At 39.9% G+C, this 26,491-nt stretch overlaps 1 protein-coding gene and 1 pseudogene across 1 annotated transcript in view; both read left to right on the plus strand.

Moving 5' to 3' along the window:
* The window catches only part of LOC123967532 (NACHT, LRR and PYD domains-containing protein 12-like), a 75,891-nt gene extending 70,629 nt beyond the window's left edge, over nucleotides 1-5,262 (plus strand). Inside the window, exons 14-17 of the mRNA XM_046043652.1 lie at nucleotides 884-1,057; nucleotides 2,609-2,782; nucleotides 3,939-4,112; nucleotides 4,742-5,262. Of these exons, the coding sequence (XP_045899608.1) occupies nucleotides 884-1,057; nucleotides 2,609-2,782; nucleotides 3,939-4,112; nucleotides 4,742-4,754 (535 nt within the window). The 3' untranslated portion in view covers nucleotides 4,755-5,262. The remainder of the gene's footprint in view (nucleotides 1-883; nucleotides 1,058-2,608; nucleotides 2,783-3,938; nucleotides 4,113-4,741) is intronic.
* A 4,224-nt stretch (nucleotides 5,263-9,486) lies between these two features.
* LOC123983586 overlaps nucleotides 9,487-26,491 on the plus strand; it is a 23,417-nt pseudogene continuing 6,412 nt past the window's right edge.

Below are 26,491 nucleotides of genomic sequence, written 5' to 3' on the forward strand. Positions count from 1 at the left end.
GTCACAAAGCTCGAATCATTTCAAATTGGTTTCTTGAACATGACAATGAGTTCACTGTACTAAAATGGCCCCCACAGTCACCAGATCTCAACCCAATGGAGCATCTTTGGGATGTGGTGGCCCTGGATGTGCATCCCACAAATCTCCATCAACTGCAAGATGCTCTCCTATCAATATGGGCCAACATTTCTAAAGAATGCTTTCAGCACCTTGAATCAATGCCACGTAGAATTAAGGCAGTTCTGAAGGCGGAAGGGGGTCAAACACAGGATTAGTATGGTGTTCCTAATAATCCTTTAGGTATATAAACAGAACTCAGTGCACATTTGATCCAGCCCACACTCAGTCAACTGTATGTTGATGAAGATGACAGTGGTGATGAGGAGAGTCAAAATCTGTGATTTGAAATGGGCATTAGAAGTGTTGGGACTGGTGTTAAAGAGGTCTGTAAAGTTTGGTATTTACTTAATGTACATAAAGTTTTATTAATTTCCAATTCACCATTTTGAAACCATTTTCAGAAAAATATCTGTCTTAATTTTTGTCATAAAATGATACATGATTGTTATGAATTAGAAGAAATACAAGGAAATGAAAGTAACAGAAGTAGCATGTCTTATCATTATTCCAGATTGGCCTGAGGTCAGAAACATGTTATTAATCTGTGTTGACATGAAGGTGTATGAATGTTGTGCTGACATTTGGATGATCTCTGTAAAAGGCTGACACTATGATGATCCATAATAACACAATGACAAAGTCCCTTTACTCATATTAGGGAAAAGCTCATTGATTCGGACATAGTAATGTTCAGCTCCACATTTAAAACATGAACACATCTTATTGGATAATAAATTGATTTATATCTGCATATTTATTTCAGATTGTTGGACTGCAGTTTGTCAGAGATCAGCTGTGCTTCTCTGGCCTCAGCTCTGAAGTCCAACCCCTCCCATCTGAGAGAGCTGGAGCTGAACTCCAACGAGCTGCAGGATTCAGGAGTGAAGCAGCTGTGTGATTTTCTGGAGAGTCCACACTGTAGACTGGAGACTCTGGGGTAAGACACCATTTTTTTTACTTCTGTGCTGAGATTAATATGATGTAAAAGTTGTAGTGACACAAAACTGCCAACATAAAGCTGATTAGAGGGATGTGCAGTATTTATGATACACTTATTTCAAATATGTATTTGAAATACAAAATAGGATTTTGTCATTTGTATTTGACAAGGTTCATTAAAATGGCTTCATAATTTGTATCAGGTGTGATTGTGCAGAAATGGTAAATTGTTTACATGGCTCATTCACAAGTAGGGGTGTGACAAGACTCTGTGTTCACGAGATTGAGACAAGAACACTTTCCTAAAGTAATCTTCAATGCTGAATTATATGAAAATTTTGAGCATTAAACACTTAATTTCCTGCATACTTGTGATTTTGTGTTCTCTGACAAGTCCAGTAAAAGTCAAAATATTGTGAAAATAATGTCATCATTTAATAGTATTTATCATTGTTGTTAAAGGTCTACCTGCCCTTGACCATTTAGAAACCAGTACTAACTGAAAACAGGCAGAAATCTTACCACAAATCTGCACACATGTTAACTTCTGTACCTCCAATAAAATGCAGTTCACAGTCCCAAAAAGAGTAGGTAGCACTTCAGTTTTTAGATGATCATATTGCAAAACTATACCAGTTATTTACCACTTGGTCCCAACTGTCTGGACTCACAGTGCAAGAGCAGGATTAAATTGATTACTATCACGCAGTCCACTGGTGTCACATCAGCTGGGCAGAGTTGATTTGCTCTGGGAGTCTCTTGGCACGAGGTCTCATCACGCCCCTACAAATGAGTCAGCAATGTTCAGCTACAAATTTAAAATCTTAATATAACAAGAAAAATCTAAACTAGATAATTCACTCTGAACCTCTTAAACACCTGATTTTCATCTTATATTCTCTGTTTTTCTAAATACATTGTAATAATAAATACATAAATACAATGAATATAAAACTAACCTCTGCTTCAACTATCAGGCATTAACAAATATATTCAGTATTTGCTTTTTACAACATTGTTATGAAGCTAGGAGTATCATTATATGATGCTTATACTGACTGAATACTTTAAAATGAAGGCGCTTTGATTTTATGACTCCCCTATTCATAAAATAAATATTGTAGATGTCTTTTGTTCACATTTCCACAAAATTCATCCTGACGTATTTGGCATCTTTGGAAACTTGGGGATCTTGAGTCGATTCTTAAATCAGTGTCTGTGGGTTTTTATTTGTGTTTGGCTGCACAACATGAGTTTGTATAGATGGAGTCACTGGTGGAGCGGCAGAGTTTAAGAGGTGAAGTCACTACATCTTTATTGAAGTAGCAGCATGTAGTCATTAATATTAATGAGAGCTCTTTTTACCTTTTTGTATTTTGTTGTATTTTACAGTTTTTAACCTGCATCCTGTTGGTTCAGGTGTTTGGAGTTTCCATTTCTAAACTTCTACTTTCCAAACCTTCATTAGCTCTGAACAGATTATTAAACACTGAATCATTTCAGGCAGGAACATTGTCTTTTAAACTTACATCATTTATTCTTTATTCAGATTGTGGCGCTGCAGTTTGTCAGAGATCAGCTGTGCTTCTCTGGCCTCAGCTCTGAAGTCCAACCCCTCCCATCTGAGAGAGCTGGACCTGAGTCACAACAAGCTGAAGGATTCAGGAGTGAAGCAGCTGTGTGATTTTCTGGAGAGTCCACACTGTAGACTGGAGACTCTGAGGTCAGACACCATTTTTTCCTTCTGTGCTGAGATTATTATGATGTGACGTATTTGGTCACACTAATCTGCCGACATAAGGCTGATATTATACTGATCCGTACCTAGTATCTTAATGCTGAAGTCTTTTTTCTTTTTCAGTGGTTTTTGCCATTGATTGTGGCAGAGCAATGTTTAGCTCCACATTTAAAACCTTAATATGACGAGAAAACTCTACACTAGATAATTCACTCTGAATTTTAAAACTCCTGATTTTCAGCTTTTATTCACCATGTGTTTTAAATAGATTATAATAATGCATAAATACAATGAATCAATAAATAATCTCTATGTCAATAACGAATTAACTTCTCAAAAACAAACAAACAAGGATAACATAAAGTTAATTGGATTTCAGGGACATCAATCTGTCCAGTTAGGATGCAAAAGCAATTGTTCATCAATGTCACCTGTTTGGTGCAAATGTATGTGAGAACAGGTGCACTGGAAAGGCAACAGCGAGACAACCTACAAAAACGGAATGGTTTTGCAGGCAGTGGCCACAGACTGTTTCTCTCTCCTTGTCATTTCTGACAGATTTGCTCTTTACTTTTGCAAATGTCATTACTGATAGTAATCCTACTGATAGCATCAGGTGGTACCTACAGCTCATTCCGGTTGCACAAGTAGAAGGTCATCAGCCCGGCAGCAGGACAGGTACCTGGAGGAGCAGGAGGAGTACTGCCAGAGCCCAACAAAGTAACACCCAGCCGGCTTCTACTATGCATCTTTCTGACCACACTTTCAGGAACATAATCCATGAGGGTGGCATGAGGGCCCAACTTCCTCTAGTGGGATATATGCTTACAGCCCAGCACTTTGGCAGAATTGGCAGGTTCGCTATTTGTGCCCCATTCTCTTCACAGATGACAGCAGGTTCACACTGAGCACATGTGACAAACGTGAAAGAGTCTGGAGATACCATGGTGAACTTTAAAGGGGACCTGTTACACTGCATTTCCAGACCTATATTGTAGTTCTGTGACTCCTATGGAGCGTGGCATGATTCAAAATAAATATTTTCTATCTTATACAGGTAGCGCTGAACATATTATTAAACACTGATGATTCCAAGCAGGAATATTGTCTTCTAAATTTATTTAATTTATTCTTTATTCAGATTGAATTTCTGCAGTTTGTCAGAGATCAGCTGTGCTTCTCTGGCCTCAGCTCTGAAGTCCAACCCCTCCCATCTGAGAGAGCTGCAGCTGTGGGGAAACAACCTGCAGGAATCAGGAGTGAAGTTGCTGTCTGATCTTGTGGAGAGTCCACACTGTAGACTGGAGACTCTGAGGTCAGTAGAGGTTTGGAGTCAGTCCATGCTGGTTTCAGCCACAGTTACACTGTCAGTCTGTGGGAAACACTGCAGCAGTATTGTACTAAACACAGTTCAGAATCAAAGCAGAGATCCAGTATTTCATATAAACCGCCAACCTTCTCAGTGGCTGCTTTCCTCACTGAAGATGTGAGAGGAGGATGGTGACAGGCTTCAGGATTGGACAGAAAGACAGAGAGAGAGAGAGTCAGCCAATCAAATCAGCCAGAAGCTTGTTGTGACCATGTGTTTGAGTTTATGTGAAGACGACTGTTGCTGTTGTGTTCATGTCTACAGGAAATAAAGCTGTTCTCTCATTTCCATTCTAAACAACTGATCAGTTCATCTTTGACACAGCTCTGAGATCAGTCTGACTGAAGCCTGCAAATCACTGGTGCTTAATTCAGAGAACCATCATTACATCTAGTAACCATGTGGTCTTTCTACAGACCTGAACTGCTGCTGAAGTGTCTTCAGTCTTTGTATGAACATGTAGGACCTTTAACATCATAAATGTGATGTGCTGCATCACTGACTGACTGCTGATAAAAGAAGTCTCTGTAAACTCTGATTTATGACTTCTGCTCTTTGTCTTCTTCTCTCATCAGATGGAAGTGGTGATCTCTGTTAGAGAGTGAGTGATGAGAAAGGTGGTGGTGTTGAGAGAGGATCAGCTGTGTCCTGATGATCCAGAGAGGTTGAAGCAGCAGCATCAGCTTGTGTGTGGAGAGGCTCTGACTGGGCCATGTTACTGGGAGGTAGAGTGGAGAGGAGAGCTTCATCCAGCAGTGACTGAGAGGAATCACAACAGTGACAGTAGAGCTGATCTCAGAGCAGTTCAGACTGCAGCAGACACAAAGTCAAGTCCACCATCATCCTTGTGTGTTCCTCTGGATGTGACAGAGTATCATCAGTGTATCTGGACTGCTCTGCTGCTGCTCTGTCCTTCTACACAGTCTCTGCAGACACACTGAGACTCCTCTACTCCTTCTGCTCCACAGAGCCACCTCCTCCACCTGGACCTGGACGTGGACTCTATTTCAATTCAGATATTCTGAACCCAAAGTGCCTCTGCAGATTAGTTATGTTTATGACAACGTAACTGCAGATTAACACTTATTTAAATATTTTTCTGTAGCTCTATCTTGTGGATTAATGAAGAATTGCACTTAATTTCTACATTATAGTTCTAACACACTTGAAAACAAAACTCATAGACCCATGAAGATAGTATCATAGTATCATTGTTAATAATGCAAGATTATATATCTATTTACTTTTTTAAATCGTATAAATTACTAGTATATCCAAACAGATTGTGTTAATGCAGAAAACTGAACTAAAGAACTGCAAAGTCTGGTGATAATTATCTGTGGGTTTGTCTCTCTCAGTGTTGGGCAAGTTAGAAATTACTAGTTGGGCAAGTTACTAGTTACTTATTAGTGCTTAAAAAAGTAATAATATTACTTTACTTTTGCTGGTCGCAGTTTACAAGTGTGGTGTCTGAACCATAATGCTGCGATGATGTGTTGAGAAGAAACCCGCTTGACACTGTTCTTGATCATAAAAGTTTATTAGATCAAGGAGTTCAGCATCAATTACAAGCTCTGCAGCGGCTTTATAATTCCCCTGTGCCTTAGGAAGCAGCCATGAGTCCATGAGTCCATGAATAAATCATTGTGGGATCTCAGCGACTTTGAGCGTGAAATGATTGTTGGTGGTTTTGAGGAGCTCAGAGCTGCTGATCTCCTGATTTTCAAATCAATCAACCGATAACAGTGGAAGTTGAAGTTCTCCCTATGAGTTCTCCTACTTACCACCAATATCATCACTTCATATTAAAACAGATCAATATTTGCTTGTGAGGAACACAAAGAAGGAGATAAAAACTGAACAGTCTTTGTCAAGCACATTCTACTTTTTTGTTTTTCCTTTATTTTATGTAATTTCTTCCACAAAGGTAAAATACACTTATGTGGGACAAACACAGTTAGAGAATAAAGTTTAAATACTTTGAGAATAAAGTCGTAATATTTCATGAAGAATATAATAAACCTCAAAGTAAATTAAATAATATTTAATTCTCTATTGAAATTAACACGTGAGAGCTGCTGGACAGCCTTTAAGCATCACATGAGACATAATAATGAGCAAAAGTTTCACCAGAAAACATCTTATTATTATTATCATTGATTTGATTTTAAAAAGATTAGTACTTTGCAAGAATATGTCACTAATTTCCCAGGTTTTCTCATAAGACATTAATCGATATTAACCACAAAACTACAGATAATTCATTGTTAATACGATCGTAATATTCTGAATTTTTCTTCCATATTCATCCCTGTTGTTTTTTTTCATGCTCTATATGTTTTATTGTTTTATTTTTAGCACATTACTGTTGTTATCTGTAGCATTTGGGATTTGTTTAAATATAAAATGCGTTACAAATAAAATATATTATTATTATTATGAATATTATGTGGCTATTCTGTTGAACATTTAAAAAGATGTTAGCTTATTTGCAGTTATAAACGCTATGGACCAGGTAACAGCTGATTACAGATGTCAGTATCATCATATATGTTGGATTAAGGGATTCTTATCAGAATGTTAATTTATGTTATTATGAATGGTTATTTCATAATCTGATTTTCTTAACTCAAATAATAATAATAATAATATTAATAATAATCTTTATTTGTAGAGCACTTTTCAAAAACAAGTTACAAAGTGCTTTAACAAGTGTAAAGACAATAATACCCAAGAGACAATAATACAAAAACAATACAAGATAAAAGCATGAAAACATTGAAAAGACTAAAATACACGTTTAAGATAAATATAAAATTAGTAAAATAGAATAAAATAAAAGGGATAAAATAAAGTCAAATAAGATCGGGAAAGGCTCTCCTATAAAAGTATGTTGTAAGAAGGGACTTAAAAGAGTTCACTGACTCAGCCGACCTGATTTCCTCGGGCAGGCTGTTCCAGAGCCTCGGGGCCCTGACAGCAAACGCTCTGTCCCCTTTAGTTTTCAGTCGAGACTCTGGAACAGACAACAGTCCTCTGCCCGAGGATTTCAAGGTACGTGCTGGTGCGTATAGGACTAAAAGTTCAGAAATATAACAAGGTGAGAGGCCATGAAGAGCTTTAAAAGTGATCAATAACATTTTAAAGTCAATTCTAAAACATACTGGGAGCCAGTGTAATGAAGCTAAAATAGGAGTAATGTGGTCATATTTCTTTGTTCTGGTTAAAAGCCTGGCAGCTGAGTTCTGGACAGTCTGGAGTCGATCAATAGATTTTTGGGTTAAACAGGTGAAAAGGCTGTTGCAATAATCCAGGCGGGATGAGATGAAGGCGTGTAAAATGGTCTCTGAGTCGTTAAAAGTTAACATAGATCATATTTTTGCTATATTTCTAAGTTGATAAAAACATGATTGAACAAGCTTTGTGGTGTGCTGCTCGAAATTTAAATTACTATCAAACCAAACACCAAGGTTCTTTGCCACAGGCTTAATGTGATTTACTAGGGAACCAGCAGATGGCAGTATTTGTTTTGCCATCTGCTGGAACCCGATGACCAGGATTTCTGTTTTGTCTGAGTTCAGTTGGAGGAAATTATTTGACATCCATTTTTTAACTTCACATTTTTTAACTTCCATTTTTTAACTTCACAAATATCATTCAATTGGATGAAGACGAGTTTTTAAGTCCTGCTGTTGTTCTTTATAAAGTTTGAATTAATGTGTGAGAGGAGACAAGTGATACAGTAATACATGACCAGCTAACAAATTCATTTTACAGTTCTGAAAGAAGTTAAACTGCTATATAGATAACTAGAATTTTAAACAGGTAGTGCAAGTCCATCATAAACTTTATACTGGTGTTTTGTATTTGTACAACAAGGTGAATTACATGGATGGGGATTTAGAATAATGACACACTCAATAGTTACTCAGGTATGTATGTAAAGGTGTGTACTATCTCTGTATTGTAGTAACACTTAAAATATTGCCAAACATCAAAATGTTAAAATAAGATAAATCTTTTTGAAGAAACTTTTGTTCACTTGAGTCTCAGAGTTTTACCTCAGCTGGTACCTGCTGTCCAGTGTACAGCTGAGCCACTATGACCTCACTATGAGACAGCTTACATGGATGCCAGGGTGACGTCTCTATCCAACTGACTAGTTTTGCAGGTTTGGAGACGACCTGTAGCAAACAAACAAATAACAAGCAGCTAATGCATTAAAACAGAACATGAATCTATTATTTAAAAAATAAAACAGGTTCTCACCAAGTTAATGCTTAATATGCAGAGTAACACTAATGATTACTTTAACGAGCTGAGCATCAACACTGCTGACTGTTGCCGAGTGCTTTCTCATGAAATTATAAAATTGTTCATACAATTGAAATTAATATGCTGAAAGGTGTCCAGCCTACAAGACACCTTTCAAATTACATTAAGAGTTAAGAAAACAAAAGGAGAGCAAGTAAAAACACAGCCCTGCAAACACCAAAAAGAAAAATATTAGTTATCGTGCTCACAACGATAAATCTTCTCCATTGGATGTAAACATGCGCGGCCATCTACATTCTGTAATTTTAAATAGACTGTGATATCCTGCACACATTAATTCAAAACTCTGACACAAACCTCTGTCTAGTTAGCAGCAACAGAATTAAATAATAAAAACAAAAACTGCTTTGAAGCTCCAGAAAAAGTGGTTAAGTGGACTTTAAGTTCAGATTATTCACTCACAAAGAATCAGTAGTATCGTAGTATCCTCCCCAAAAATGTGAACTGATTTAAAATTAGAGGCTCCTTTGCTGAGATGAACTGTGTCTTTGTTTTCCTCATAGGTCTGTAAAAAAACTGCAACTAAAGCACTTTAGTTCTAACTTAAAACTGATTTTTTCCATCATTTAAATAGTTTGAAGTTCCAACATTTTGAGCAAAACCCATTTTAATTTAACCAGACCAAGAGAGACACTCAGAAACACTTCAGGTTAAACACACACACACACACACCCACACACACACACACACACACACACACACACACACACACACACACACACACACACACACACAGATAAACTCAACTGATTTCCTGTAAATGGTGTGGGCAGGAGCAACATTGTATCAATTCACACTGCTAAATCTTCTGAAGACAGTTGAAAGAGCACAATGCTGAATTTAAAATGATTTTACTGTTCAGTCTGAGCTGATTGTTAACCAAATTTGATATTTGTTCATGACAAAATGTTGTGTCACGGCACAGTTAGTGCTAGTAGAACAATTTGTGGTTAGGTTTAGGCAATTTAATTATCCTCAAGCCTATATGGCTGGACCAAGTACTAACAGACCACAACATAAATCAAATGCCTTCGGTGCCAACAAGAACAAAAGGTTCTTTATCTGTACCTGAATCAAAGTAGCCCACTTCCTGCACCAGCCACAGGTGTTTACCGCAGAGTTGTCCACTCAGCTGTGAGGTTGGGCCAGCCCAGAACTCTTCTCTTTTCTCTCTGGCTTCTGGCTTCAGGTCTGCTCATATTATGATATTACTTGAGGTTGGAAACCCATCAGAACAGAAATGACGACCTGTAACTGTGACATTTTAAATATAACATTAACCCAGAGAGAGGAAGAGGAGTCACGTCTCTGTGAAGGAGCAGCTGTCCTGCTGTGCTTTGTGTCAGGACGTCCAGAAGGATCCAGTCTCTACCAGCTGTGGACACTGGTTCTGCAGACAGTGTATCACCTCATACTGGGACCAGTCTGCTTCATCAGGAGACTCCTCCTATCCCCAGTGTGGAAAAAGATCCAGAACAAGAGCTGGACTGCAGACAGCCAGTCAGAGCAGCTCTGTACAAAGTAAGACTGCACATCTGTCTGCTGATGTCGTCATGTCTGAAAACAGGATTCTTCTTAGGTTTTTCTTGCTGTAGCACAGACATTAATTATTTAAATCAATTATATGATCAAAATCGTGGAATTTTAAATCCTGTGATTTTTTTTGTAATACTTATTCCAAGATTTAGTCTCACATGTTTCTATATCGTTCAGCAGATAGTGGTCTGCAGGAGGTTTTAGATGAACATAAGATCAGTCTGAGGAGGAGATGTGAACGTGTGACTGAAGGAAGTGATGAAACAGGAAGGGGAACCCTCCTCAACAGGATCTACACTGAGCTCTACATCACAGAGGGACTGAGTGAAGAGGTTAATACCCAACATGAGGTGAGGCAGCTTGAGACAGCTTCCAAGATGAAGACCCTCCATGAAACTCCAATCAAGTGCCACGGCATCTTTAAAGCCTTACCTGACCAACAGAGACACATCAGAGTGGTTCTGACCAACGGCGTCGCTGGCGTTGGAAAAACCTTCACAGTGCAGAAGTTCACTCTGGACTGGGCAGAGGGCTTGGAAAACCAAGATGTCAGTCTGTTGGTTCTGCTCTCCTTCAGGGAGCTGAACTTGATCAAAGATGAGCAGCACAGTCTTCTCACGCTGCTCCATGTTTTCCATCCAACATTACAGAAGGTCCCAGCAGAGAAGCTCGCTGTCTGTAAACTGTTGTTCATCTTTGACGGCCTGGATGAAAGCAGACTTTCATTGGATTTCCACAACAATGAGGTTGTGTCTGATGTCACACAGAAGTCATCAGTCAACCTGCTGCTGACAAACCTCATCAAGGGGAATCTGCTTCCTTCGGCTCTCATCTGGATAACTTCCCGACCATTTACATTTATTTATTTAGCTGATTTAGCTGATATTAGCTGTTATCCAAAGCAACTTACAATTTGCTATACATCTCAGAGGTCGCACGCCTCTGGAGCAAATAGGGGGTTAAGTGTCTTGCTCAGAGACACAATGGTGGAGGTTTCACAGTGGGAATTGAACCCAGATCTCTCACGCCAAAGGCAAGCATATTATCTATGCACCATCACCACCCCGACCTGCAGCAGCCAATCAGATCCCTCCTTCATGTGTTGACAGGGTAACAGAAGTAAGAGGCTTTACCAACGCCCAGAAGGAGGAGTACTTCAGGAGGAGATTCAGATTCACACATCAAGACCTCCAGGAGCCTCCACATCATGTGTCTAATCCCAGTCTTCTGCTGGATCACTGCTACAGTTCTGGAGCACATGTTGACTACAGACCAGAGAGGAGAGCTGCCCAAGACCCTGACTGACCTGTACTCACACTTCCTGCTGGTTCAGACAAAGAGGAAGAAGCAGAAGTATGATGAGAGACATGAGACGAGTCTACAGGAGCTGATTGAGGCTGACAGGAGGGTTCTTCTGAAGCTGGGGAGGCTGGCGTTTGAACATCTGGAGAAAGGAAACATCATGTTCTACCAAGAAGACCTGGAGCAGTGTGGTCTTGATGTCACAGAGGCCTCGGTGTACTCAGGAGTTTGTACAGAGATCTTCAAAAGAGAGAGTGTGATCTTCCAGAAAACAGTCTACTGCTTTGTTCATCTGAGCGTTCAGGAGTTTCTGGCTGCAGTCTACGTGTTCCACTGTTACACCAACAGGAACACAGAGGTACTAAGAGCTTTCGTGGGAGGGGGAAATGTTGACTCAAACCTGGATGTCTTCCTGAGGGAAACAATGATGAAATCCCTTGAAAGTTAAAACCACCTGGACCTGTTTGTTCGCTTCCTTCATGGCCTCTCTCTGGAGTCCAACCAGAGACTCTTAGGAGGCCTGTTGGATCGGACAGACAACAGTCCAGAAATAATCTCGAGAGCCATCAACAACCTGAAGGAGATGGTACAGAACGACAGTCTGTACCAGGACCACTACTGACAGATGCATCAACATCTTCCACTGTCTGATGGAGATGAACGACCACTCACTACATCAGGAGATCCAAGAGTTCCTGAAGTCAGAGAACAGATCAGAGAAGGAACTCTCTGTGATCCACTGCTCAGCTCTGGCCTACATGTTGCAGATGTCAGAGGAGGTTCTGGATGAGTTGGACCTGCAGAAGTACAACACATCTGTAGAGGGACGAAGGAGACTGATTCCAGCTGTGAGGAACTGCAGAAAGGCTCTGTAAGTCCAGATGTGACAATCAGCACTTTACAGACAGACGCAATACAAAAGTTTTCTAAAGTATTAAACATGCTGATTGAAATAATTATACATTTTATACTACAAATCTCTACAAACATAATTGTTTGTGTTTATATCAAGTTAGTGACACAAGTATCTTTTATCATTTCTTTGGGTGATGGAGACTTACAAATACAAATACAGCAGGAAACATTAAGGAATTAAGAGTTTGTGCTGAAAATGTTTTGATAGTCATCTTTCCATTACAACATTCTTTTTATTTTTACAGTGGATACAGTGTCTTAACTGTTTCTATAATGTGTCTGTTTATTGTTCTTTCTTTTTTCAACTTTGTTTATTGAATTGTTAAACATATAAACGACAGTTATAAGAAAGCAAGTATCAAGTTTCTCATTATTAGTAGTTAATTAGTTCAAATGAACGTACAAGACACTTGTATATATATATATATAAACAAACAGACAATAATAAAAACAAACAAACAAACAAAAAAGGTAGGCCACCTATACAAAATAAAGATTTACACTATCACTACACTGATTGCAGTTATCAAAGACACATTAAAGTATACGATCACACACATCTGTACAAAGCATTAAAACAGATCAGACAGTGTACAAAGTGTTGTTTGTCAGTTCGGAATGTTAGGAAAAGTCAACATATTTGCATATTCAAAAAATGGCTCCATGTTTTTCTGAAAGAAGCTGACGATCCCCTCAGTGTGCAACGGATTTTCTCCATGTTGATAAAGTAAAAAATGTCCTTTATCCCCATATGACAGTTTGGTGGGGTCTGGGATTTCCACTTCATCAGAATGAGACGTCTAGCTAAGAGGGTTACAAAAGCTACTACGTTCTTCTTTTGTCTTTGGTATAGCACGTATGAGGGTGACTCCATATAGGGCGGTAATCGCTGAAAGGTGTGAAAGAGACAGACGTGATTTGTGAAATAGTATAAAAAATCTCCAACCTAAAGGTTTTCAGGGAAGGCCCAAAGAATATGAAAGTAGGTTGCCGGGTACTGGCGACATCAATCACAAATAGGGTCAACATCACCATATATTTTAGACAGTCTGAGCTTTGTTAAATGACAGCGGTGAAGAATCTTACGTTGTAGCAGCACATGCCTAGCAGATATGTAGGAAGAATGGACCAGCCTCCAACACTCATCCCAAACATCATCTGCAAGTTCACATTGTAAATCGTTCTCCCATAACGTCCTAATAGTATGAAGTGAGGCTGGGCTTATAGAATGAATAAGATTATATAACACAGAGATCATGCTCTTCACAGCAGGCAGCGGATTCAAGAAAGTCTTGTTTTACTGAAGCGATCTCAGCGCGACGGTCCGAAGCCAGTGAGTCAATTCTTCCGCATATATCACTCTTCATTGAGGCGAGCATTTGCTCGAGCCGGTCCCAATCAGAAAAGCATCTAGCTTTGGTGGGGAGTCCGGGTCAGTCAAGGGCGAGGCATTAGCGTGGCCTCCACAGGATAACTCCGTTATCGGGCGCGTAGAGGTCATAGTCAACTCAGGAGTGCAAAAGGTGTTACCTTTAATTTATTTCCTCCTGACTTGATTTTGTATCAACATCTATTAATGAAAGATAGTCACAAACTCCAGGAGCAACCAAGGAGAGTATGTCTCACGTGGCGACGGTCGGACACGCCCCCCTATTGTTCTTTTAATATATAGACTATCTGTGATCTGCTGGAACTAACATCACTTGAAGTTTATTTTTTCATTATAGCTGTCATGCAGTTATTGATATTCTTTATTTCTTTGCAGTTTCTGAGGAATTTCATATGAAGGGCTGTTCTGTCCATTTTCACAATTTATAAAATAGGCCTATCTATAATTATTGTTAGATTTGAGAGTATGTGAAGGGGAGGCCACACTTTCTCTTTAAGGCTTAACAGAACATTCCCCTCTCCACCCTCATTAAATAAAAAGGCATTGATTTGTTCTAACAATGAATGTCTTTTCATGTGTTTTGCTACATTAGAAATGAGTTTGATTTAACTCTCTGTCCCTCTCGCTGGTAGAATTTGAATGGAATAGTCTAAACTGTTGAATTTCAAAGCTACTTTAGTAATGTTCACTGATAGACAGCATTTTTAAGCTTAATGTGAGAAATTTGCAAATATAAATTGTCAGACCAACATGTCCTCCACAACCGGCAGCTGTTAACCTGTCTGTGTCCAGGATATTAACAGCTGCCAGTCTCATGTCTGTTCAGCCTCAAGGCTGATGCATACAGCAGTAGGATTAACCAGCATGCATACAATTAGGCACACACCCCTGTAATGGTTAGGGGAAGGAGCTTCGTGGGGCTGTCAATTAGGGTGCATATACATCCTCCTTTCCCCGGACATGTCATCTTTTTGGGAGCTGAAAAAATGTGTCTGGAGATTTCTACATTTCCCAAAATATCTGGTGGGACATTAAACAAACACATTATGCATGAATGGTTATTCTTATTAACAAGTTAGCACTTTGGTCTCTAATTTGTTAATGCAACCACCATGTAGAGCTTTCGTGCACAAAAAGTTGAAGAATGAAAACAATGTGCCGAAACATAAAAATATTACATTTATCTGACACTTTTATCCAAAGCGACTTACAATTGCTATACTAGGGATTAAGTGTCTTGCTCAGAGACACAATGGTGGATGTCTCACAGTGGGAATTGAACCCAGATCTCTCACACCAAAGCATCTTATGTATGCGCCATCACCACCCTAAACAACCTTTTTATTTGTGAATCAGTTGGATGGTTGTATATCAATAAGCTGTTGAAATGTTACAAATAGGCCTACTATAAACAATCTGTATGCAGACATAAACCGGAGCTCAAGTTTCAAACCAAAAACCTTTTGATCAAGGCTGACCAGTTGAGTCTATGCTTATAATAAAGTTTCAGATTTTATTATTATTATTATTATTATTATTATTATTATATTCTCTGTCATCATATCTGTCAACTCTCAGAGACTCACTGTGAAGTTGTGGCATCAGCTCTGAAGTCCAGCCCCTCCCATCTGAGAGAGCTGGACATGACTGGAAACAAACTGCTGGATTCAGGAGTAAAGCTGCTGGACTGGAGAGTCCAAACTGTAAACTGGAGACTCTGAGGTCAGTTGATGTATTTTGCTCTTATCCCGTGTATATCTACCAAATTTAAATCCATAAACAACATTTTAAATGTCCTTCAGTTCTCCTGTTTTCTGGGTTTGTTTGAGTACAATCACAATAGCTCCTTTTTTTAAGTTTGTCTGTCTGAATAGTTTGGCTCCGAATTTAGTCTGAACTCAAACTGGATTCATGTAAACTGTAGGATTTATCCTTCAATGTGCTGCAAAAAATCAATATTCATAATTTTCAGGAACACTGTCTTTTTATCCATAACCTTCAGAACACAACATTTTACAGGAACTTACCCATTTTTACATAAAGCCTCTTTCTCTCACCCACCCACACACACACACACACACGTCAAAGCATATTTCTAAATGCAGTCATTTAAAGGACAATTATAGTTTTTCTTCTCTAATTCCAGACTGGACTGAGATCAGCAGCATGTTATTAATCTGTGTTGACATGAATAGGTTTATGAATGTTGTGCTGACATTTGGATGATGTCTGTAGAAGGCTGACATTATGATGATCCACAATAACACAATGACACAAAGTCCCTCTACTCATATTAGGGAAAAGCTCATTGATTCCAACATAGTAATGTTGAGCTACAAATTTAAAACCTGAACTCATCTGATTGAATTATAAATTGATTTTATCTCCAACATTTATTCTTTATTCAGATAGTGGGGCTGCAATTTGTCAGAGATCAGCTGTGCTTCTCTGGCCTCAGCTCTGAAGTCCAACCCCTCCCATTTGAGAGAGCTGGAGCTGAGTGACAACAATCTGTAGGAATCAGGAGTGAAGTTGCTGTGTGATCTTGTGGAGAGTCCAAACTGGAGTCTCTGAGGTCAGTAGAGGGTTGGAGTCAGTCCATGCTGGTTTCAGCAGTATTGTACTAAACACAGTTGGTAAAAGCAAAGATCCAGTATTTCCTGTAAAGCTCCGACCTTCTCTGTGGCTGCTTTCCTCGGTGAAGCTGTGAGAGGAGAATGGTGACCGGCTTTAGGATTGGACAGAATGTTGTTGTGTTCATATATATATATATATATATGATCTCAGCTGATAGATAGATAGATAGATCAAATATTCAAATGTAACTGAGATACTGGATTTTAACAGCTTTGAGCTGTAACAGCAGTAAATCCGTCATTAAAGTGAGCAGTGAATATCTCTCTATCTCTGCAGACATGATGCATTCAGGGACTCTCAGCACTTTATTTCCACTGTGTAAAGTCCCTGCTGGTCTTTATACTGGATGAAGGCCGATGAAGGGAGTCTCTGTAAACTCTGATTTATGACTTCTGCTGTCTGTCTTCTTCCCCCATCAGATGGAAGTGATCTCTGTCAGAGATAGGTGGTGGTGTTGAGAGAGGGTCAGCTCTGTCCACACAGTCTCTGCAGACACACTGAGACTCCTCCACTCCTTCTCCTCCACACTCAGCCACGTCCTCCACCTGGACCTGGACTCTAGCACTGTCGCCACACAGCAAGAAGGTCATGGGTTCAAACCCCGGTTGCCCCAGCCTTTCTGTGTGGAGTTCGCATGTTCTCCCTGCCCACGTGGGTTCTCTCAAGGTGCTCCGGCTTCCTCCCACCAACCAAAGACATGAAGTCTAGGTTAATTGGTGTCTCTAAAATTGTCCTTAGGTGTGAGTGGTTGTTTGTATATGTGTGGCCCTGTGATGTGTGTTCCCCGTCTTTCGCCCAATGTCAGCTGTCCAGCCCCCTGCGACCCAGTACGCAGGGTAAGCAGTTGACAATGGATGGATGCATAACTTGTTTAAATGTTTTCTGTTGCAGCTCTGCCTTGTGGATTAATGAAGAATTGCAATTAATTTCGACATTATAGTTCTAACAAACGTGAAAAAAATATTATAACTCACAGACACATGAAGATAGTATCATAGTATCATTGTTATTAATGCAAGATTATATCTATTAACTTTTTTAAATAGTGTATTTTACTAGTAAATCCAAAGATTGTTAATGCAGAAAACTAAACTAAAGAACTGCGTCTGGAGATAATTCTGTGGGTTTGACACTATCATTGTTGGGCAAGTTACTTATTACGCCTTAAAAAATAGAAAGTAATATTACTTTACTGGGTGATAAAAATAACTATTTAAGTTACTATATTACTTTCATTAACACCTCCTCCCCTCCCCCCAAAACAAAGCAGACTCTTCCGACTCACGACTTTTTAACTAATATCATATTCACAACAGCAGTGTGGAGTATTTTTTTACAAAACACATAACGTTTCTTAATGGGCTGAAATAAAAAAATAAAGTACGTCAATCCCAACTTTTGATCTTTTTCTGCACATGCATTTATAAAAGGAGTATTCAGTACTTTTAAAGAACATAAAACATTGCTTAACGCCATGCTTTCTCTCGTTGAGTGCATGCATCACTAGCAGCAGCGACCAGAATTTGTTTCTACAAGTTTCACATTGCTGTGCTGCTTTAACAGATGCTTCAATCCATATCAACTGATCACAGATATCATTGTATATGTTGGATTAAGTGATCCTTATCAAAATGTTAATTTATGTTATTATGAACTGACATTTCATAATCAGATTTTCTTAACTCATATCATTCAATTGGATGAAGAAGAGTTTAAATTCCTGCTATTGTTCTTTATAAAGTTTGACTCGATGTGGGAGAGGAGACAAGTGAAACAGTAATACATGACCAGCAACCAAATTCATTTTACAGTTATGAAAGAAGTCGAACTGGTAGTGCAAGTCTATCATAAACTGTAGAGTAGTGTTTGTATTTGTACAACAAGGTAAATTACATGGATGAAGATTTAGAATAACCACACAGTCTATACATACACAGGTATGTATGTCCAAGTGTGTACTATCTCTGTGTGGATTAATAAAGAGATGACCAAAGTTAGCGTCTTGCTCAAGCCAGAGCTTGTTTATTTCTGACTATAGTCACATACAATCTCAGTCACATTATCTTTAGCTTCCTGCTTGAAGTGCATGTTAAACTAATACTAAACATTCCACAAATAAACATCAAATGATGTAAGCAACTGACAATATACTATATAAAGCATTCTGCCTTATGGAAAATATGTACACAAGGCATTGCTCTGGTTTGTGTTGTGCAGTCGTGTTACAATGGAAGACGATGTTGTGTGCATAAATGTATAAATTGACAATATATAAAAATAAAAACAATAAAACAACAACGATTAACAGTTAACAACAAATATGTGCAATGTTCCAGGTTTGTGCATGATGTGAAATTAAGTGATATTTACATGTGCAGAGACATTTGTTTTATTTGAAAGGGGGGAGTGTCAGTGAGGGACCCTGACCCCCCTGACTGAGGCTAGCTTCCACTTGAGGTCCTGGGAGATGGTGGTGCCCAGGAAGTGGAAGGAGTCCACAGTGGCGACGGGGGAGTCACTGATGATGGGGGAGGGTGGGGCTGTGCTCTTTCTGAAGTCCATGACCATCTCCACTGTTTTCAGAGCGTTGAGCTCCAGACTGTTCTGGCTGCACCAGGTCACCAGATGGTTAATCTCCCACCTGTAGGCAGACTCATCCCCACCAGAGATGAGCCCAATGAGGGTGGTGTCTTCCACAAACTTCAGGAGCTTGATGGACTGGGGACTGGAAGTGCAGCTGTTGGTATAAAGGGAGACGAGAAGGGGGGAAAGAATGAAGCCCTGAGGGGAACCGGTGCTGATGGTCCTGGAGTCAGAGACATGTTTTCCCATCTTCATGTGCTGCTTCCTGTCTGTCAGGAAGTCTGTGATCCACCTGCAGGTGGAATCAGGCACGTTCAGCTAAGAGAGCGACGGATCTCATTTAGTCCTGTGGTCCTTGGTTTTTTGGGGACAGGGAGGATGATGGAGGCTTTGAAGCCGGCTGTCAAATGGCATGTCTCCAGTGAGGTTTTAAAAAATTCTGTGAACACTGGAGACAGCTGATCAGCACAGTGCTTCAGGATGGATGGGGAGACAGAGCCTGGCCCAGCTGCTTTGCAAGGTTTCTGCCTCATGAACAGTCTGTTAACATCCCTCTCTCTGAAGCCTTTCAGACAGAAGCAAAGTCATTATTTGAAAACTGGTGTTGTAGTCTCTCTGCGTACAGATAAACTCACCTGATGAGGGGAGGAGCAACACTGATCAGGTGATCCAGGTGAGAACAGGGAGGGAACCTGGAGCTGAAAGTGTTCAGTCAGTTCAGACTCCATTCTGAGTCGACAGAGCAGAAGGAGGAAAACTGAAGGCTGAGGCAGGGTGAGTGTTAATCCAGCATTTTTATTATTTTACTGTCAAAGTCTCTGAGTCAGTTTTCTCTCTGTGGACTGTAGAGGAAAGAAATGTTAGAGTGAACTCAACACTTTGATTCATCTGTGGACACACAGTCGGTATGGCTGAATGAAACACATTAAACCAAGAAACTAAGCAGAGATTTAAAGACAAGAGACCAGGTGGAGTTCTGACAGGTTTTATAATACTGTATACTTTGTGTGTGTGTGTGTGTGTGTATGAGTGTGTGTGTTACTTCCTGTTCTCTCAGTCTTGTTTGTGACTCTTGAACAAACCTGTTCTTCTTGATTCTTGTGTTCTGAGCTCACAGTCAGTGTCACTGTTTTACCTCTCAGACTGACTGAAGTCCCAAAGATGAGTGTTTGTGTGGAGGAAGAGGAGGACAGAGCAGAGTCTGCAGTATCCAGCTGTCTGTCTATGAAGAATGACCGGTCTAGAGAGTATCTCCCATACCTCAGTAATGAACCTGGACCCTCAGACACAAAGTATGTCAACTGCTTCTAACTCATTCAGTGTTTGCTGGTAATCTTTTGCTGTTTGCCATTTATAGAGGAACATTAGGCTTCATGAACAAAGAAGGTTTTTGTGTCGCGTCTGCACGCTGGCTGTCTCCCTCCGGGAGAGTACAATATGTTTGCTCTGCTTTAATAAGCTGCTGTTTGAAACTAAACATTAAAGCTTTGAAAAAAGAAAAGAAAGGATGATATTTCTGACAACACCATTTTCAGTTTTAGTTTTAATGGAGACAATGTTACAGCTGAGTCGCTATGACCTCAATTGATGCAGCTTACTTGGGTCCCATGGTGATGTCTCTCTGACAGACTCTCTAAGACACGTTGGGTCAGATGTACGACCAGGCTGGGCTAGTTAAGCCTGGTCCCCACCTTCACCAACTTACTAAACTTTGTCAAAGAATACTCCATTAGCTTTCTACGGTGGTCAATAACTCTGCAGACAAAAACTTCTCTGGAGACGTTCAAGAGTCGGTGCAAAAAGAGTTTAATCCAAAACAGGACACATAAACCCGTACAACATCCCAACAGGTCGGAGGATGAAGCCCATCCTATGGTCTGCAGACAGTCTTATATATATCTCTTCTGGGCTGGTTTGCCCCCTCCTTTCCTCATGTTGAACTTCTTTTACTCTGTTATTGTGTTGTTTTTACCAATTAACACTGTTCCCCAGCTGTCGTTTATTACTGTATTGTAGACTTTCTACATCTTTATACTACTGGATAAGAAGTTCGTCATTTACATTTCAACTTCAGTCTCATTGTGTTTTTTAAAGGTTACGCATGCTTAATTTGACACACAACTGTATTTTTTAGGCAATTAATATAAGAATAACATAAGTAAATTTGCATTTTTCATTAATGCTTGGTTTCTTACAGCATTCTTGATGTTATGCTGGCTGCTTTCTGCTTACTGCTTATCATCTGTCTGTCGTGTTTTTGCCAAGCATCTGTCGGTTTTTTGGTCATCCTCTGTCGTGTTTTTGCAAAGCATGAATTCCTTCAGCAAGTTCACTCAAAGCTCACACAGGTCATAAGCTAATTCACTCAAAGCTCATACTGGCTATAATAACCAGAGGTTGGAAGTTGACAATCAAACCCCCTTAATCAGTAATTAACCATATAGTCTTAATGTTAGCAGATTAACACCTCAGCAGTTCCTCGTGTAATCACAACAACAGTAGATAACAGCAGAACGAAGCATGCACTGTCACAGTGTCGGCAGATCTTGCACACCTGCAGCCTCTCCTATGGTCATAATCTACAGTAGATGACAGTTGGACAAGACGAACCATCTGCAGCCACTTCCTGCAGTCATTCCTCCCACTCAAGGATCTAACCACATTGAGCTTGTTTCTGTGTTCATGACTACAGTTCACTACTTATAAGTAAAAACCAAAGCACATCTATGTAAAAGAAAATGAATAAGAATGATTAATGATTAATACTAGTAAAATGATTAAAAATGATGATATAATAATGATTACTTAAAGTAACTGATTGAAGACAATAAAACTGATTAAAATGATTAACAATGATTAATATTGATTAAGGATAATCACTGATGACTGTTTCTTGACTGATGTCTAACTTTTTGTCTGCAATGCTCCCCCTCTCTGTGTCCTAGGCATGCCCTCTGCTGATCATGCTATTTTAACCAAAAACCTGACTTTGTGGAATAAGCTTGTGTCTCTTGTGCTGTGTACTATAGACAGGACATTCTTACTGTATTGATGAATGTTTTGCAACACAATTTTCATTAATTCTGCTTCTACATTTTCCTCTGCTGGGGTTTTTGATGATGCCTTGCTGTGCTCATCCTGCTCCTTACACACATGCGCTACTGTTACTGCCTCCGGGCAGCTAGACACAGAGAGGACCACACACTCTCAGAGCTATGGAGTTTCAGCGTTGTGATCTTAACTTTACACTATAAAATAACACTCTAAATGATGACAATAGCTATAGAGTTTTGACATTGTAATCTTAACTTTACACTCTAAAATAATACTTTAAATGATGCCAATTCAGACCACCTTTGCTCTAGTAATTAATGATAACAATTTAGGCTGTAATTTTCTAAAATAATTCACAACAACATCTTAAATTACATGACGAGTTAAGATAAAACAAAAGGTGAGCAAGTAAACACACAGTCCTGCATCCATATGTGTCAAACATTGTGTGTCATTAAACTTAAAAATTAAACACACACAAAAGGTTTTGTTATCATTAGTCACACATTGATAAATCTTCTCCTTGTATGTAAACATGCACTGTAATCTACATTCTGTTATTTTAAATAGACTGTGATATCCTGCGCACATTAATTCAAAACTTTAACACAAACCTCCATCCAGTTAGCAGAAACAACAGAAATTAACATAAATTAAAATCACATCAAGCAAAAACTGGGTTAAAGGGCAAGAAAAAGATGTTAAGTGGACTTAAAGTTCAGATTATTAAGCCAGAATCAGTAGTATCATCCCCAAAAATGTTAACTGTAAAAGAACATTTAGTTCATTTAGTTTGAAGCAGTTTAGTTGTAACTTAAACAAAACTGATTATTTACATAATTTAAAACTTCATTTAAGTTCCAACATTTTGAGCAAAATCTGTTTTAATTCAACCTTTTCAGGCCAAGAGAGACACTCACAAACACATCACGTTACACATGCACTCACACGCAAACACATATAGATAAACTCAACTGATGAGGGGAGGAGCAACACTGCAGGTGAGAACAGGGAGGGAATCTGAAGTTGAAAGTTGCCAAAGTATCTGAGTCAGTTTTCTCCTTGTGGACTGTAGAGGAAAGAAATGTTAGAGTGAACTCAACAGTTTGATTTCTCTGTGGACACAAAGTCGTGATTGGCTGAATGAAACACATTAAACTTGCCAAGTAACCAAGAAAACAAGCACAGAGTTAAAGACAAGAGAGCAGGTGGAGTTCTGACTAGTTTTTTTAAAGTGTGTGTGTGTGTGTGTGTGTGTGTGTTATTTTCTCTTCTCTCAGTCTTCTCTCAGAGTCAGTTTGTGATTCTTCAACAAACTTGTTCTTCTTGATTCTTGTGTCCCGAGCTCACAGTCAGTGTCACTGTTTTACCTCTCAGACTGACTGAAGTCCAGAAGATGAGTGTTTGTGTGGAGGAAGAGGAGGACAGAGCAGAGTCTGCAGGATCCAGCTGTCTGTCTATGAAGAGTGACCAGTCTAGAGAGTATCCTCCGTACCTCAGCAATGAACCTGGACCCTCAGACACAAAGTAAGAAACTGTTTTTACTGTAAACTGACCTGATGGAAGATGATGCATTGAAGATGAAGGTGCAACGTATGTTATACTCACATATTAATGGACTTAGTCAGCTCTCTTAAATAGAGGGCCTTTACTGTGAAGGATCTGCAGGTTTCTGGGTTCCACTATATCCCAGGACCTCAAGTGGGAGCCCAACACTGACACGATCATCAAGAAGGCCCAGGAGAGGATGTACTTCCTGCGTCTGCTCAGGAAGCTCAACCTGCCTAAGGAGCTGCTGATCCAGTTCTACACAGCCATCATCCAGTCTGTCCTCTGCACCTGCATCACTGTCTGGTTTGGATCTGACAGGAGCAGACTACAACGGACAGTCAGGACTGCAGAAAAAATAATTGGTGCCAACCTGCCCTCCATTCAGGACTTATACATTTCCAGAGTCAGGAAACGGGCAGGAAACATCACTGCAGATCCAACTCACCCCGGACACAACCTGTTCCAGCTCCTCCCTTCTGGTAGGCGCTACAGAGCACTGTACGCCAAAACCAACAGACAGAAGCAGTTTCTTCCCACAAGCCATCACTCTGATGAACAGCTGATTTCTGACTCACAGTGTCAGGAACAATTCCTGTGCAATAACCCAGTAACTCTGTCTCTAATCAGCACCTGTTTACTGGTTTCCACTTATTATTTATTTATTTACCATTCTCTATTTCAGTGCTGTTCATACTGTGTTCATACTATGTCATATTGTATAGACTGTATACCAATACACCTACCTCAGGTCAAAAGGTCATAGGTCTTGTTTATTTTTTCCAGCATCCTTTGCACTATGCTCCATTACACTGTGTACATGTGTACATGTATGCCTGTATGTGTACCTGTATATCATATCCACCTTCAACATGTACATAATGAGAATAGTTTACTCTTGCATCCTTTGCACTCTGATCACTGCACTATTTGTCAATATGTCTATATTGTTTTGTTCATAGTGTGTATATTAGTGTTGTCTATTCTGTAGTTCGTGTCTGATTTTATTTTATTATTATTTTATTATTGTGTTATTGTATTATTGTATAACTAAGCACATCGTGAGCAATGTACAATCCTGAGTCAAATTCCTCATATGTGTACACATACCTGGCAATAAAACTGATTCTGATTCTGATTACAGATGACATGTTGCACAGCTGCATCATCTTTTCACTGTTTGAGCTGTGATCTCTGCAGACCAGCATTTGGTACCAAAGGCTACAGATAATTTCTTATCGTAGAAACATCCCAAGGTTCCAATAAACATTAGGCGGATAGCATCTGTTGAAAACAGCCAGATTACAGCAGCCTAATCATTCATTACACATACGTAGCTTAACTTTTTTTGGCAGTGCTCCTTTTGTCTGTAAACAGGAGATCATTTCAGCCCTCAGCCCTTTACAAAATGACCCAGTAACATTTATCTCATATAGCTCCATTTAAAACTGTCACCACAGGACTCTGCTGTTGGAATGACGTCTACATGGGCACTATTAGCTTATAACATGAAACACAGCAGATCTGGTCTGAATGCTCTGGTTGACATTACAGCCTAATAATTTGACTTCAGCAGCTGAGTGCACTGTTCTGTCACAATTATAGCAGCTGAATTGGTGTGATGCGCAGATCGGCTCGGACATTAACGGCACTCATATAGGCCTATATGCATAGGCTAAATCATCCACCCACCCCCCACCAACTAATTATTTTATCAGATTTAGATACCACACTGTAGCTTTCTAGGAGATTTCTTTCTTGTGGTTTCCACACATCACATTCAACAATAACAACATCAGTGATATAAAGTAAAATTACATTAAGGAATGCGGTTAGAACAGCACTTTATGAGGCACTACACAAATGGTGAAGGGCAGAAAGTTTGATCGCGCATTTGATTATTTTTAATAGGCTTAACTAATACAACTTATGAATACAACATAAACACTGCAGAGTCCTGCTGCATGCCATGCCTCTTTTAAACGTCACAATGGCTGAAAAGACTTCCGCAAAGGATACACCGGTGTATCCTCGCTTATAGCTCCTCCAGTAAGCCTCCTTGAACCTCGACCCTCCCTCCTCGATGTGCATTTTAGAAAGTGAGGTGTCCTTCAAGATGGCACGCGGAGGCACAAATTTGGGAAATGAGAAAGGCCCACTGTTTACATTCCGCTGTTGGCAGTGGCGGCACACGCTTGTGGCGTCACCCACTCCACTGTAGCGGACCTGCAGACATGGCTCCTAATGCTCTCCTTATCGTTAACGGAGATTTTAACCATGCCAAAATCTCAAGGACACCGACCAACTTCAAACAGTACGTTACCTGTAACACCAGAGGAGACAAGACCCTGGATCTGCTGTATGCGAATGTTAAGGAGGCATACAGTGCCACCGCAGTGCCCCCTCTTGGCAAATCTGACCACTGTCTGGTACTGCTGACTAACGTACAGCTAACGTACAAGCCTGCTGTTAGGAGCCAGTCTGTCACCACCAGGAAGTCTGTGATCCACCTGCAGGTGGAGTCAGGCACACTCAGCTGGGAGAGCTTGTCCTGCTGTAGGGCCGGGATGATGGTGTTAAAAGCAGAGTTGAAATCCACAAACAGGATCCAGAGTCCAGGTGCTGGAGGATGAAGTGAAGGGCCATGTTTATTGCATCATCTACAGACCTGTTGGCTCTGTAGGTGAACTGCAGGGGGTCCAGGAGTGGATCTGTAATGGATTTTAGGTGGGACAACATAAGGCGTTCAAAGGACTTCATTACCACAGAGGTCAGGGCGATGGGTCTGTAGTCATTTAGTCCAGTGGTCCTTGGTTTCTTGGGGACAGGGATGATGGAGGAGGCTTTGAAGCAGGCTGGCACATGGCATGTCTCCAGTGAGGTGTTAAAAATGTCTGTGAACACCGGAGACAGCTGATCAGCACAGTGCTTCAGGGTGGATGGGGAGACAGAGTCCGGCCCAGCTGCTTTGCGGGGTTTCTGCCTCCTGAAAAGACCGTTGACTTCCCTCTCTGTGATGGAGAGA

The sequence above is a fragment of the Micropterus dolomieu genome, linkage group LG01, assembly GCF_021292245.1.
Source record: "Micropterus dolomieu isolate WLL.071019.BEF.003 ecotype Adirondacks linkage group LG01, ASM2129224v1, whole genome shotgun sequence".
Taxonomy (NCBI): Eukaryota; Metazoa; Chordata; class Actinopteri; order Centrarchiformes; family Centrarchidae; genus Micropterus; species Micropterus dolomieu.